Here is a 14,397-nt window from a genome sequence, read left to right on the forward strand (position 1 = left end):
AGTGTACTGCATCCTGCACCCAATTCCAGCTACACCCTGACTAAGGAAAGAAATTCCCAAGTACAGCATAAAGCAGCAGAGCTGCAGAACAGCATGTGCAGTATCTGCTCCAGCACTTCACCAGCCAAGGCCTCCTTTAAAGATGATCCTCTGCAGCAAATGCTTTCCATCACTTGTAAAGATTTAATTCTATCAGCAAAACCCTCTCCAACACAAAGTAGCTTCTCCAGTTCTCAGCAGTTAACAAGTGTTTTCCTGGTACAAGGTATTTTTCCATAAATGTAAAAGCTGACTTCCCAGACATCAGAACAAGATCTTTAATTAATCCTTAATGTTGCCTTAACTCACTACCAAATCCCAGGACAAGCACAGGCTTCATCCAAAAGCTCAAAAGCACTGTAAAAACCTGAAGTTACGGTCTCAAACCAACAAATCTCCTCTTTAGAAATACAGGAAGATGCAGTAGTTACAAACAGTCCATTTATTGGGTCTTAAACTACATACACAAGTGAAATCATAATTTTGGCACTACGCTATACAGTGGTTACATCCGTGTGCTGACACTCCTTAAATACTGCCCCAGGAGCACTGCTGTGCTTGGAAGTTTGGGATGAGCCACACAAAGGTCTCAGTGCTCCTGGGGTTTTGCATGAAAGATGAAACACACACCAGTTTATGAGTTATTTCCATGTACCTCACATTCTATGAATGGATCACACCAGAATATGTGACGTCAGCATTGAGAAATGGCCACACGTGCTGCAGTAAAATCTGAATGAGACACAGTCATGAGATACAGGAAAAGCAAAACAAACCCCCTCAGACACAGAGATATTCTGTTAAAGAAAATAATTTAAAAAACTAAGAATGGCATTTGATTTGATACAAAAGCCAGAACCACTACTGTATTAACATCTAAGTATGAATCTTTACAAATTAATCTCACAATGGTGTTATGTAAAAGGTTGCAAACTGTACAATGTTTTGTCAATGCAATGCCTCTACAATTTATACAGTCTTTTACAACTATGTAACACATATTAAACAGGTTGTTAAACAGCCAATTGATACCAGTCTCTGAACAAAGCTGCAGGCAAAAAAACACAGAGCTTCCACAATCTTCAAACGAGATATGCTTGCTCAATCTTTAGGAGAGTACACTTAAAAACTGCCTTTCCACACTGTGCATACATTTCATTCTGTGAATTCAACCTCCACTAACAGTCCATCATTTCCTACCTGTGGGCTCTAATTACATGGAAACACCCATAGTCTTTCCCCCTTACAAATATGCAGAGAATCATATATTTTTTTATTCCACACGTGGTCAAGACACCCCCGAAGGCCTGGCCAGGCAGCAGGAGCTGCCCATGCTGCATCCTGCCACCCCTGCACCGCACAGAGCTCAGCTATTTACATTTGCACAAGGGAGAGAATACAAAAAGGCAATGCTGCCCTGAGGTGGACTGGATGGTACTCAAATCCCAGTAGTGAAAAATAAAACTCTGAGGAAGGCAGGCTCCCAGGGCTGTGTGCGGGCTGGGGGAGGAGCTGCACCGGCACAATTGGAGAGCTCCACTGAGAAAATTCCGGTTTGTGGCACTCTCTGGTTCTGCACACAGGGGGCAGAGGAAGGGGGTGAGGGATGTGCAGTGTAAGTCACTGTGTGCAAGGAAGCAGGAACAAGACTGATGTGTGATGCAGGCCAAGGAGAAGGGTCTTGCCATGGACTCACGATCAGGCCCTGCAGGTGCAGCCTCGGGGCTCCCCGGCTGCTCCCTGGGGAGGTGAAATTCCTTTTCAATAGAACCAGGTCTCTACGTTTGTATTTAAAAGTGGTTTTGATTAGGCATCAGGACTCCAGCACAAAGTTTTCTACATGATCAAATTCTTTCGAGTTTCCTTTATTTTGCAGAAAAATTCCTACATCCTCATTTTCCCCAGGAGAAACCTGAAAAGAAAGAAGAAAGTTCAAAACACAAATATTGCCTCAAGCTCTTGTTTATATGAAAAGATAAATTAAAGCTTCTCTTGGAATACTGTCACAAAACATCACAATACAATAGAGAGGGGAATCTTGCAGTGTAACAAAGAGAAACCCCAGGAATGGATTCACTCTTTGGGGACATGCCTGTGTGAAGAGCCCTGGCAGCAAAGCCAGAGTGTGGAAGAGGAAACCGAGTGGTAGCAGCCATTCCCCATCCTGAGATGTAGGTGATAGACTGGACTGGGTGGTGTAAGGTCCTCAGAGGCATCAGAAGCACAAAGTAGTGCTTTAGGCACACTGCCATGCATTTAAAAGGCAGCCAACTGGCAGAAAATGGAGAAAAGGAACATCAACATTCAAGAAAAGAAATGTAAATGCCTTAGCAAAGCACAGGGATGCACAGAAAGATGGGCAATACTTAAAATATTTAAGCAAAATAAATCTGACCAAAACCACTGGAGGGGCAAGGGCCAGAAATTTGGCTGCAGCATTTTCCATGTGGTTAAGGATTCTTCTCTACTCTGGAGCAGAATTCCTAAGAGTGAAATTTATGCCAAAACCCATCAGCTGACCCACCTATGCATAATAGCAGGGTGAAACCAGGAGGTCAGTGAGCACCAGGAGCTGGTCATCTGTGAACTGCTGCTTGTGCTCCTGCCAGTTGTCGTGGTGGGTCCTCCGGAAATTGGACAGCGTTTTCTTCACAGTCATCTGCCAGCACAATTGGGATGGAGCTGTCAGTCAGGGAGTCCAGCTCCACACCAAAACCAATGTTGGATACAACAAACACAACTGCTCAGTACCACCAAGGGTTGGAGCGGACCCAGAGGACAGGAGGGCTCTGGGGAATTCAGCCCAGGATTTTAATTTTCACAGTTCTGGTTAGTGTTTTGACCAGGGTCATGACTCCAAAATTCTTATAAAAAGGATTCCTGGACCTACAATTTTGAGCTTGGAAACCTTTAGAGATTCTTATAAAAGAAAAGCCAAGTGCTTTTCCCCCCTGCCTTTTCCTCGGGTGTTTCAAATGGGTGTTTTTGGTCTGAAAACATCTAAGCAATTCTTTATCTCACTCCTCTGGCTAAAAAAGCAAAGGTCAACAAAACCCAACAGACAGGACAAAAAAGTAAAAGTTGAAGGCAACTATTTCTTTAAAAAACTTATTTCTAGGGCCGCCCCTAACACTTTGTTTTAAAAATTCCAGACTGATGTTTTGGTTCAGGTTGATGTTTCCTAGAATGGCATGCACAAAAGGGACATCTTTAATGAAAAAAAAAGCCACTTCCTTATTATAAATACAGTTCCTGCAGCTTTCAATGTAATGCTTTAAATTTGAAAGCAAGGATAGATCTACCACAAAAAAATACTTAAAAAGCAGTCCATGCTTTAAAACCATTTGGAGTCATTTAGTAAAAAGCAGCAGAAATTAAATTTCTTAATAAGTTCCTATGCTTTTCTAGGAAAAGAGAATTAAGAATGAGTCACAGGTATTCAGCTGTGTTCTGTTGAATAGAGAACTGCTGTATTTTTACCTCAATGGGCTGGGGATCATTGAGGTGGGCACTGAGATCCATGAGGAGCTGTGGCATCCAGGTGGGCACATCGTAGGGACTGGACAGGATGCAGGCACTGAGCCCCAGGACGCCAGCGTGGCGCTTCACCAGGTCTGCAAAAACAGGGCATCAACCCACATCACTTAAGGAAAATCAGCAACAAACCCCTGGCACTGCAGAGACCTCCAGCTTCTGTAGAAATCCAGAGGGTTCTACAGACACAAGCTCCAGATTGGTTCTGCTTCCTTACTCAGAATCCCAGATTCATTCTCATATCTTTATTTTTTTACACATTCTTCCATTGGAAATCGATCTGCAACTGCTGGACACTTTATAAACATTTCAAATGAGCTTTCCTCTCTCAAAGAATCTCATGAATAACTCATGAACCACATCTCCATGTTTGCTATTTCGACATTCAGAGTGTTTTCTCAAATCCCAGAGCTACTGGACAATATGAAAACCCATTTCTGGGTCAAATGACTGTGACTCAGATGCATTAAATGTCCAGGCAGAAGCCAAAGTTCCAGATCAGGGTTAACTAGGGGGTTTTTGTTCTCTTTATTTTTTGGTTGGTTGTTTTGTGTTTTGGTTTTGTTTTTTTTTTAATAAAAAACCCACACTGCTAACAAATAGAAGGTAAGGTGGGAAAGGACTGAAACTATGTTGTGACAGCCGATGAACTTTATTTATTGAGGAACTTGCTATCCCTCATCACCTGCATCCTTATCCCTGTGAACTGGAAACTGGAAAAACCTCTTTAATGTTAATTCTAAAAGAATAAGAAATTAATTTAATATAGGAATGCATAATAAAAATATTTGCTTTTGCTGTGTATTCTCATTCACCATTTATGTTGCAAATCAAATTCTATGGCAGTCTATGTAACACAAAATACTGATTTCTTCCTGAGCTGCTTTCAGCCTTGGAAACATTTCCTTACCCCCTGAAGGAATTGTGTCCCCCATTGAGGCCAGGTCCCTCTTCCTCTTCTTGGGGAGCCTCATCTTGCAGAGCTGCTCAAAGTGAGTCTGCATGGGCCCGTCCATGGTGAGGAAGTTGCACTGCAGGAGCCCGCTGAGCGTGGTGGCAGCCATCTCCCTCACCTGGGCACAGAACACAATTTATTTATGCCATTACTGCCCTTTTAAGCACACCCAACTAACCCACGTGAGCAAACTCTGCTCAGCAAAAGCCTTTGAAGTATTATCCTGCTATTTATAGTTTCCTATATGGCTCTTTAAAATTAATAAACATGCTCTGCTGTAATATAGAGCTACTGTCACAAAATTTGCCATAAAGTGACCTGCTACTCAAGCAAATAGTGTAATTTAACTCCACTGTCAATAGAGGAGCTTTAGAAAGTTTAAAAATAAAGTTTGACCGAGACCAAATAATCAACCTGCTTCACAAAATTCCTAGCAGGCTCTGTACTGACATCAGTTTTAAAGTGGGCTTTATTCAAAAGCATTTAGTTTTTCATCTGACAAAAGCAGAAGAGCTTTTCCAAGAAAAGGCAGGAGGAATGTTCCAGAGACTCAGCTGATTCTGTTCTACCCACAGCACAAGAATTCTTTGAAAGACACAACAGATGCTGGATTAATAAGCTACGAAACAAACTTTATGGTCAACAACTCAAGTTCTGTAATGCTCCAGCACGATACACTTCTTTGTCTCAAGTACCAGACCTCTGCACTACATGAATAAAATCAGAAATCCAGGTTGGAAAAATATTCTTCTCAAGGGTAACACAGAAACTCCAAAGAACAAGACTAAACTTAGCTTTCATCTAATTACCAAGCCATTCAAAATACAGATCTCCCATTCCTTTTAAACTAGCCACAGCACCTTGTTAGTGAATTCCGAGTGGAGACAACTCATCCTTGCTTTTAAAAACAAGTGACTAACCCAGCAGTATTACTAAGTTCTCTCATCTCCTCAAATCTCCCAAAGCCAGGAAGTTATAGATGTGTAGAAGTGTATTTAAATTGGGAGTCCCTCCAAAACTCACTCCCACTTTCCATAATTACGTTCTGACAAAAGCCTCCCAACGTTTACAAACTTGCAAACCAAATCAACTGGTTGAGATGCTGCCACCAGATTTTTGGTAGGTACATTCTGTCACAGGTAACTGCAAACAGAACATTTGTCTCTGTGGAGCACAAACACCTCCCAGTGCTCTGAATCCAATGCAGCAGATTATAATAATAAATCACATCCTTGAACATGATGTTCTGAGCCTCACAAAGCCATTAAGTACAGCTGCAAGAGCTGCAATAATTAAACAGAGGAAGTTCAAATAAGCTCTTGAGACTCTGGCCCAGTCCATTTAAATTTCTACAAGGTACTATTCTAACGTGATCTACTTTGCTGATAGTGAAGAAGGATGAGGTGAGAAGCTGGCAGTGTTGTTTATCAGCAGTTTGTGAGTCCCTGAGGAGCTGAGCTATTAAATGAGACATGATGTGCTAATACAAGAGCCAGACACAAAGCAGCTTGGCTGGGAAGTGAGCGAGCTCCCAAGAGAGCTGGGCCCATTTACATCCCTTCTCCCTGTATTACAACCACTTTAATTTCTAAATTAATCACTCAGCTAGAAGGAACACTTTGCTGTGAGGAGTACCTGGAAGCAAAGCCTTTAAAATCATTCATGAAGGCAGCTGATCACTCACCACCTCTGGCACTAGAAAATTTATAAATTATCACACTCATGGTGAAATACAGAATATAAAAACTACAGAGGAATCTCCCCATCACCTATGGGGTTTGGGGGGTTTTTTTGTCAGAAGGGACTGACCAACATCTATAAAAGTGCAACAATATCAGAAAAAAACCACTCAACAGCACCAGCCAAACTGCACAAGTTGCAAGGGACTACTTACATAGAGAGAAAATACTCTCATTCCTATAAAATTGCAGTGCAATACAAAAAAGGCTTATCAAGACATGAGTGCTGTGCATATTAAAACAATCATCATCAGGTCTGGCCCTTCATATCAAAATAAGCAAAAAAAAAAAAAAAAAAAGCAGCATCTTAAAATCCAAGAACCAAAACCTCAGTTCTACAGAGCAAAGACACCAAATCTTAGTTAAAGCTAACAATTGTCATCTTAAAAATCCAGCATCTAAAAGCTACACAGGAATTACTCAGCAGGGTACTGCATCTTGACAGTTGTTACCAAGAAAGGACAAGATGACTTTTCAGGGAAAAGTGAAAGCTTCCATGGCAACAGCATGATCCAGAGTGGTTATGAACACAGGTAGGCTTTTTGGATTTGCACCTCTGTGGTGCAGAGGGATAATTTGGTGCATTTAGAGTAACTGGATAAATTGCATTCAAGTGAATAAAAGGTATTTTTTCAAAATGGTGTGAGATTATGAGGTAAGTGCTCTGACAAACAACTTCTGTAGGATTGCAAGGTGATGTAGAATCTTTCTTCTAGAAGGAAAAAAGCGCCCAAAAGTAGGATTTCACTGACATTTGTCAACTGCACAAACACCAGGGAAAATGATGGTACAGGGGAGATGGGCCAGACAGGAGGTTACCACTAAAGAGTCTTCACTGTGCTTAAACATGACCTAAATTCACATCATTTAATGCAAGCCCCTCAGTTGTAGGTAGTTCTTGATGTAAATATAAGGAGTACTTTTGTCATTAATATAGGATTAGATGGGAAGCAGACCTATAGAGTAATAAACAGTGGTTTCACACACTTTTCACAAAGGAAGAGATTTGACCTTGCTGCATGTTGAATTTTCTACCAACACACATTTATAGTGAAATTAATAACATCCCTATTTCAAGCTCCAAGCAATGCACCAATCTGAAAAAGTAGAAGCAATGGAACTTTAAAAAAAAAAATCACTAATGGAACATTTTATTATCAACTGTTTTCTTGGAATGAATATGAAAGAAACAAATCCTGTAAAGCTCACTTTCAAAGTAGGAAGAATGCTGAGCTAGAAATACCTCCTGGATTAATTTACACATCAGCTTTTCCATAAAACTTGGCAAAGGCAAGAATCAGTGGTGTGAGAGCAGTGCAGAGAAGGGATCACTTGCCTCGAGCTGTTCATCTTCCAGGAGTTTTATCACCAGCCACCTGATGTCATTGACTGCCTCACTGTTGTTGAGGAAGATGAAGAGATTGTAGAACACCATGGTCTGGAGGTAGGTTAAGATGGTGTATCGGGCATGCCAAGAATTGCTTCTTGCTGTCTGCAGTGAATAAATCAGGGTGAGAAGGCAAAAATGTCAAAGAAAGCAGCCCCCTGATGGAAAGTGGACAATATTTAAGAAAAAAGCTTCTAGGGGAAGTTGCAAAGAACTTCCTTTATTCAGGTAATTTCGTTTCATACACCTTTTATCTCCAAAGCAGGCAGTTATTATTTAGGTAGTAATTTTCACAGGCTTCACTTCCAAAGCAGATTGTTAAACAGACATATATCGTAAAACCCTAGAAAAATCAAATTCAAGGGCAGTTCTTCAGCTGAAGATTCATTCTGAAACTGGATTTTGGATTCTTATGCTTATGAGGAGACTTAAAGTGATCCACTACTGAACCAAATGTTAATATATCTAAATGCTGTCCCATTTTTTATCAAAATTAAGTGGTTTAAATGTTAAACAAGACACACTAAGTGTTTTAAAACACTTTAAATAATCTCTTCCAGATCTAAATCAGTATTTGATTTGCTTAGAATCCTAAGTATTGTATACTCTTAAATAAAAAGCAGAGGGTGCCTGAGATGAGAAGAAGCTTTAAGCTGTTTAGACCACACTCACTTGTTTTAGCACCTGAAGTACCAAAGGCACTTGCTGAGGATACAGCAAACCCTGAGACATCAAGGACAAACACATCTTAGCATCTCTTTTGAGCTCATCGTAGCTGTTGTCATTCTCCACGGGTGCAATCTAAGTAAGAGCAGGGAGGGAACAAAACTCTGTTAGCAAACAGGCACTGGTGACAGCAAAATCCTCAAAGAAAGGTAATCTCATGAAAGGACAGCTGTCTAGGAAAAATGCATTCAATGTAATGCTGAAAGATTAGGTTAACTGGGAAAAACAATCGCTATGACATGAAATAATCTCAATAAATAATCAAGATATCCTGGTGAGACTTTGGTTCCCCAGTGCCATTCTCTTGGTATCAAACCCAATTAAATTCAGGTTTTAGATCCAGGTCCAAAACTGAGAAAAAAGGGAACTTTATCAAGTTCCCTTTCACTTTAATAGACCTTTATTTTGTGGTCACATAGATTATTGCTGGGTAATTTATTGATGTTTGTGCACTTTGGGCACATAAGTATGGATTATTTCAGAGAGGTAAGACTGGATGACACAGATTCAAAGATTCAAATACAAGAATTAGAAAAAAACAGAAGCTGCTTAGAAAGAATTGTGTAGTCAGGGAACTCAAGGTCCCTTAGAGAATAATGGAATGGTTTGGGTTGGATGGGACCTGAAAGATGATCCAGTTTCACTCCCCTGCCATGGACAGGGGCACCTTCCACTAGAGCTGGTTGTTCAATGCCCCATCCAACCTGGCCTTGGAATATTAAATAGATAGATATATAAAAGAACTTCAGTATATTTACACATGCCTTTTTAAATCAAACATAACCAATAAAGGAGAAATTAAAGGATGTACCTTGAAAAACAAAGGTAACAGCTGGAGTTGCTCTGTGACAGCTGTAGAGAAAGATCGTCCTGCACTCGCCATCAACCACTTCAGAACTGTTTGAATAAAGAGAAACAACCACTGATTAAGAAGAAAAACATTAAAAATTCTGCTACACAATTTGCAGACATCAATCATCATATACCAAAATACCCCCCATTCCCTGACCTCCTTAACTCACTTGTTTTCAAGAGTTTAATGCCCTGAGTTCGCTCATCTTGTTCACCAACTCCGTTCTCTTCCATTACATGATTCTGGATTTCCTCATCTGCTTCCATGAGGGGTTTGAGGTTTTCAAGTATCCGGGTAGTAAATTCATGGACACGAGGAGATTTAGTTGCAGCAGTGTTTGGCAAGGAAACATCTATCATGAATATGTAGGTCAACACACTAAAAAAAACAAACAAAGCCAGCAGGAACACACAGTGAGCACACCTCTTGTCCAGAGAACAGTGACCTGTGAACTCCAAATGATCTCAGATCAACTGGGTGACCTTTGAAGGTTAATACTTAAGAGAAAAATTGCTCTCATCTTCACTTCAAAGCTATTTAAGATCAAATGTTTCTTTTAAGAGCTTTAGAAATGTCATACATAAACACAGACAATAAATTGGTGAGGCCCTGGCACAGGCTGCCCAGAGAAGCTGTGGTGCCCCATCCTTGGAAGTGCCCAAGGCCAGGTTGGATGGGGCTTGGAGCAACCTGGGATGGTGGAAGATGTCCCTGCCCATGGCAGGGGGTGGGACTGGCTATCTTTAAGGTTCCTCCCAACCAAAACCATTCTATGATTCTACAAATAAAAGACAAAAATAGAGAAGTCACCTGAAATTCCTGAAGCAAGTCTGTTATTAATTTATGTGACTTTTGTTACAAGCATTAATGCTTTTCAGTGTCATTATTTAGCTACTCAATTACCAAATAAAATGAAGAGTTAAAACCCAACAAGGACTGCAGCAGACAACACTGACCTTCCTATCCTCTCTCGGACATTCTTGTAGACCTGGGTGAGTTTGGGCTCCAGGTACTTGAGCAGCCTGTGCAGCAGCTCTGGCACTCTCCACTCCTGCTGGGCAAGGCCCCCTTGCAGCACATAAAGTCGGCTGGGAATCAGAACAGCTCATCTTTAGTCATACAGAACAATCCTCCTTCCCCAGTCCCCTCCAGATTTTCTTTGGGAATGTGCACCTGTGTGTCAGAGCACCAGTGTGTCCTTCAATGAGCAAAGATGAGTAAAAACTGCCCAATGAAACAACACTACCAGTGCTCTGCCAGCCCCAAACCTTCCCATCCTGTTAAATGAGTTATATTTTAAAAATAATCATGACAAACCTGCCAGTGTGTGTGGAAAGCTAATTGGAAAGCAGTGCCTTTGTGTTCCCCTCCCCTACAATCCAGCTGGCACAGCATTCTCTCAGTACAGCCTATCCAGGCTGTATTTCCTCCTCTATTCAACCACAATAAACCAGCTCAAATTTATTTTACCAGGCATCTACAAATGATCCTCCTTCACCACTCAGTGGAGATTCCAACAGCAATTCAAACAACCAGTGCAGTTTCCTAGGATCTCTGCTCTCCTGGAAAAAAAGAGGGAGAAGAGATATAAGCAAATGAGAGGGTTTTAAAATGTAAATAATGTATAAAGTAAGGTATAAACAAGGAAAGTTATGGCAGATTTTCTTTGCATCCCTCGGGTTTATTCTGTTAAGCAAGGGCAATGTTCAGTATCTTTTCACAATGAACATCAATAGGAGGAAAACCCCATAAAGCTATACACAGTTCTCATTAACTGGTAAATACAATCAGAATTGAAGGAATTTTAGCTTCATTTCTGACATATCTGAATAACCATGTCTGAATTTTGCTAATTAGGGTTCTGGCTGACAAACTACACTGAGTTCTGCTGAGTGACTTGAAAGAATTATTGAGCCAAGATATTTGTGGCCTATCACTGACCCTGCTGTGCAGCACCACAGCTCCCAGTTCACTGCAGGAATGTTAATCCACAGTGGATCCGGCTTTAGAAGACAAAAAATGGGATACTTACACAGGAGGTGGCAATGCAGGTGCCCCAGTCATTGTATGTTTCCACTGTGATGTTGGATAAAGCTGTTCGAAGCAATGGACACAGAAGTTTCCAAAGTTTTTCCACCTGCCCAGCAAAACACAAGAGACAAGATTTTGCTATTTAGGGATCTCAAACCCAGCTCAGACACTAAAATGTCTTCTTTATTTTTGTACTGATTCTCCTGGGATTATTTTCTGGCATAGAGATTCAGCATGGACAGCTAGGCCTTTATTAAATCAATATTTAATAGTCCAAGGTGGCCATAAGCACTTATTCCTATTGGAATTACAAACCATGGCAGCTTTACCATCTCCTTAACACCAAACTGTTCCTACTTTTAATACTGGAACATTTTCCTAACACCTGGCAAGAACAGGCACCAAACCAAACAGTGAATTGTGCTCCAAGTTTGGCAGTCAAGACCTCAACTATGTTTAAATGGGCTAATAATTCAAAACTACTCCTTAACTTCCAAGAATCATCCAAAAATACTGCTCCAGCACCTTCTCAAAGGTCCAGTGTTTAGAACCTCTTATCAGGCCAGCCATGATTTCAGCTAGGCATCTCTGGGTGCTTTCATGGGAGTCTGCAACCAGTTGCTCCAAGTGGGGCTGAAGAACTGGCAAAAAGGCATCATCAAAGTTTCTGAAAAGGCCCTGGAAAACAAGAGGGGAAAGGGTCTTGAGGAATTACCTAAAACACTGTCTTCCCAAGAATATAATGAAATTGTGAAACACTTGAGTTTGAAGATGTAGAAAGTGAAATTTCTTTGCTTTTTTTAACAGCATTATACACCAGTGTCCTCCAGACTATTACATTACTCTAAATATGTTTCCCTAAGTAGTTAATCAGAAGAGAGGATTAATAGGATTACCCAGAGCAGCTTTAAAAATCAACATTTTGCAGCAGTATGAGCCCAGCAGTCTATGGCTTTTCCATGCTCTGGGAATTGTAACAAAATGAGAGCAATTTAGTGATTGAACTCCCCTTACCTTGAAGAGGCAAAATCTGCGAGGATTAAATTTGTCCTTTCCCTTCCTGTCTTCTAAAGACAAAAATTTTATTAACTGCTCAACAAACTTGGGATCAGAAAAGTGATCATATATAATCTGTTCTGCCTGTAACAGGAAGAAAAAAAAAAAAAAAGATTAGCTTTAAGGTCTTTGTGTGTCACAGTGAGATCCCAATCTTTCCAAGTCCCATTTTCATTTGCATTCTCAAGGAAAGAAATCGTGCCTTGGGTATCCCATTCCCCCCTTGATTTTATCAGGAATTATCACAACCCCCTAAAAATTAGTCCTTTCCACAGTCATTAATGACCTTGTTCTCAACTCTGATTATGATTTGAAAGGGAACAAGAAAGTGCTCATTAATACAATTACTCCGTGATCTCTGACTAAAAAGCAGCAATACATTAAATTAATAATTCCTCCTTGTATGCCAACACAATAAGTAGTAGAAAAATACAATTAAAAGTATCTTGTGGGGATCTCCACAGTAATCTGTGGACAGTATTAAGAGGAGAAAGGAGAAGTACTATTAAAAACCTCACAAACTTGCAGCTCTTACCTCTGTCAGCTCATCTCTCCTTCGCCCAAGCTTTGGTTGCTGCTCAACTGGTGCATAAACTGTCATAGTTCTGAGTATCAAAAAGAAAAGATAAGTAATAAAAAGTTAAAAATAAAAATACACCAGCACATGTTGTTGCTTTCTATGTGGTTGTTTTCTATGTTCTCAGTATTAAATAGGATTGATCCTCAATTCCAAGAGATCGAAACTTAAAGAAGAAAATTTACAACAGAACAGAGTTTGTTATTAAAGGTTTTGCTATACAAACAATGCAGAATTATTAGGGTTAGAATACTCTACATACATGTAATTTCTAATATGCATATTTCATTTTAACAGCAGCAGTTAAACAGCCATATGGAATTTGTGCCTACAGCCCACAGAGAGAAAATGGATAGAAAAGAATTAATAAACAAAAAGCTCCAAACCAACCAACACAAAACCCAGCCAGAAATGGTAACACAAGCAAGCAGCACAAAGAATAATTGAATAATAAATTGGTTTTTTTGGTGGTTCAGTTAAAAAAAAGAAAAATCTAATAAAACAGGATTTAATTTCCCACAGAATTTTTCCTGCTGTCTCTCCCAACTCCACCTCAATGCTAATGCTACTCACTGGGGCCAGGTGTAATATCCCCAGTGTGTTTTCTCCACAAAACAGCAGGATTCCCAGGCTTCCTTGGTCTTTGGTAGGCTCTGGCTGTTGTAGTGCAGCCACTGGTTGTCAGCTCTGTCACCAGCCTGGATGCTGGAAGGCTTTGGGCTCCCACCTGATCCAAGAGGAAAATCAAAATTAACATGTATAGAAATGATAAAAATATATAAAAATCAAAAAGGAGACATACAAATTGTTCTCACAAATTACAAGCTTTTCAGAGAGGAGAAAACCCCCAAAAGCAAAAAGAGCCCCAAACTGAAAAATTACCAATTGTATTACTTCTATATCATATTTACCTATTTGCTTAGAACATTAACAACCAGGGAGAAAAGAAGAGCTCTTGATTCTATGTTTAATTTAACCAGAAAAAACCCATTTTAGGATAAATGTAAGATATATCTTACATTAAATAAAACCTACTTATTTCATAAGGGCAGATGGGCACTTTCTTGTGTGTTCTCTTAAGCTGCTTAAGAATCCCAGCCACAGCTGAGATGGCCACCTAAAGAAAAGGAAAAAATGGGCATTAATGTATCCATTCCATATGCTTCCTTCAGAAGCATAAAAATTCAGTGAACACTGGAGTGAACCCATAAGGAGATAATCCTGATTACTTCAGGGGATACAGGACATGACTTGCTTTATAGGCCAGGAAAACCTCACTAATAATTTTGTCGTAATAATTTGAATTTAATACTGTTTTAATAATTTTTGGGGGGTAAAGGAGGTTTGTTTTGGGCTTCACTGAGGCAACAACAGAACAAACAAAACACATCGATGGCTCTGTTCAAATAACAAACTGCAGGTGGGAAAAGCAGCCATCTGCAAAAGAAATTCTGCAAAAGAACTCTGAAATAACTAAGGACTCAGCCCATCCCACATTTT

The 14,397-nt window shown here is 40.1% G+C and overlaps 1 protein-coding gene across 2 annotated transcripts in view; it reads right to left on the reverse strand.

The window, feature by feature from the left end:
* Positions 1-466: 466 nt before the first annotated feature.
* Positions 467-14,397, reverse strand: part of PSME4 (proteasome activator subunit 4) — a 43,736-nt gene continuing 29,805 nt past the window's right edge. For both annotated transcript variants that reach the window (XM_069008813.1, XM_069008812.1), the window contains 16 exons: positions 13,933-14,014; positions 13,471-13,624; positions 12,856-12,925; positions 12,279-12,404; positions 11,790-11,942; positions 11,266-11,370; positions 10,704-10,795; positions 10,190-10,321; positions 9,403-9,611; positions 9,192-9,277; positions 8,327-8,455; positions 7,604-7,759; positions 4,484-4,646; positions 3,520-3,653; positions 2,564-2,698; positions 467-1,951 (listed from right to left, as the gene is read on the reverse strand). In XM_069008813.1, coding sequence (XP_068864914.1) covers positions 2,564-2,698; positions 3,520-3,653; positions 4,484-4,646; positions 7,604-7,759; positions 8,327-8,455; positions 9,192-9,277; positions 9,403-9,611; positions 10,190-10,321; positions 10,704-10,795; positions 11,266-11,370; positions 11,790-11,942; positions 12,279-12,404; positions 12,856-12,925; positions 13,471-13,624; positions 13,933-14,014 — 1,926 coding nt within the window. In that variant the 3' untranslated portion in view covers positions 467-1,951. The remainder of the gene's footprint in view (positions 1,952-2,563; positions 2,699-3,519; positions 3,654-4,483; positions 4,647-7,603; positions 7,760-8,326; positions 8,456-9,191; positions 9,278-9,402; positions 9,612-10,189; positions 10,322-10,703; positions 10,796-11,265; positions 11,371-11,789; positions 11,943-12,278; positions 12,405-12,855; positions 12,926-13,470; positions 13,625-13,932; positions 14,015-14,397) is intronic.

Source organism: Aphelocoma coerulescens, chromosome 3 (assembly GCF_041296385.1).
Source record: "Aphelocoma coerulescens isolate FSJ_1873_10779 chromosome 3, UR_Acoe_1.0, whole genome shotgun sequence".
Classification (NCBI taxonomy): Eukaryota; Metazoa; Chordata; class Aves; order Passeriformes; family Corvidae; genus Aphelocoma; species Aphelocoma coerulescens.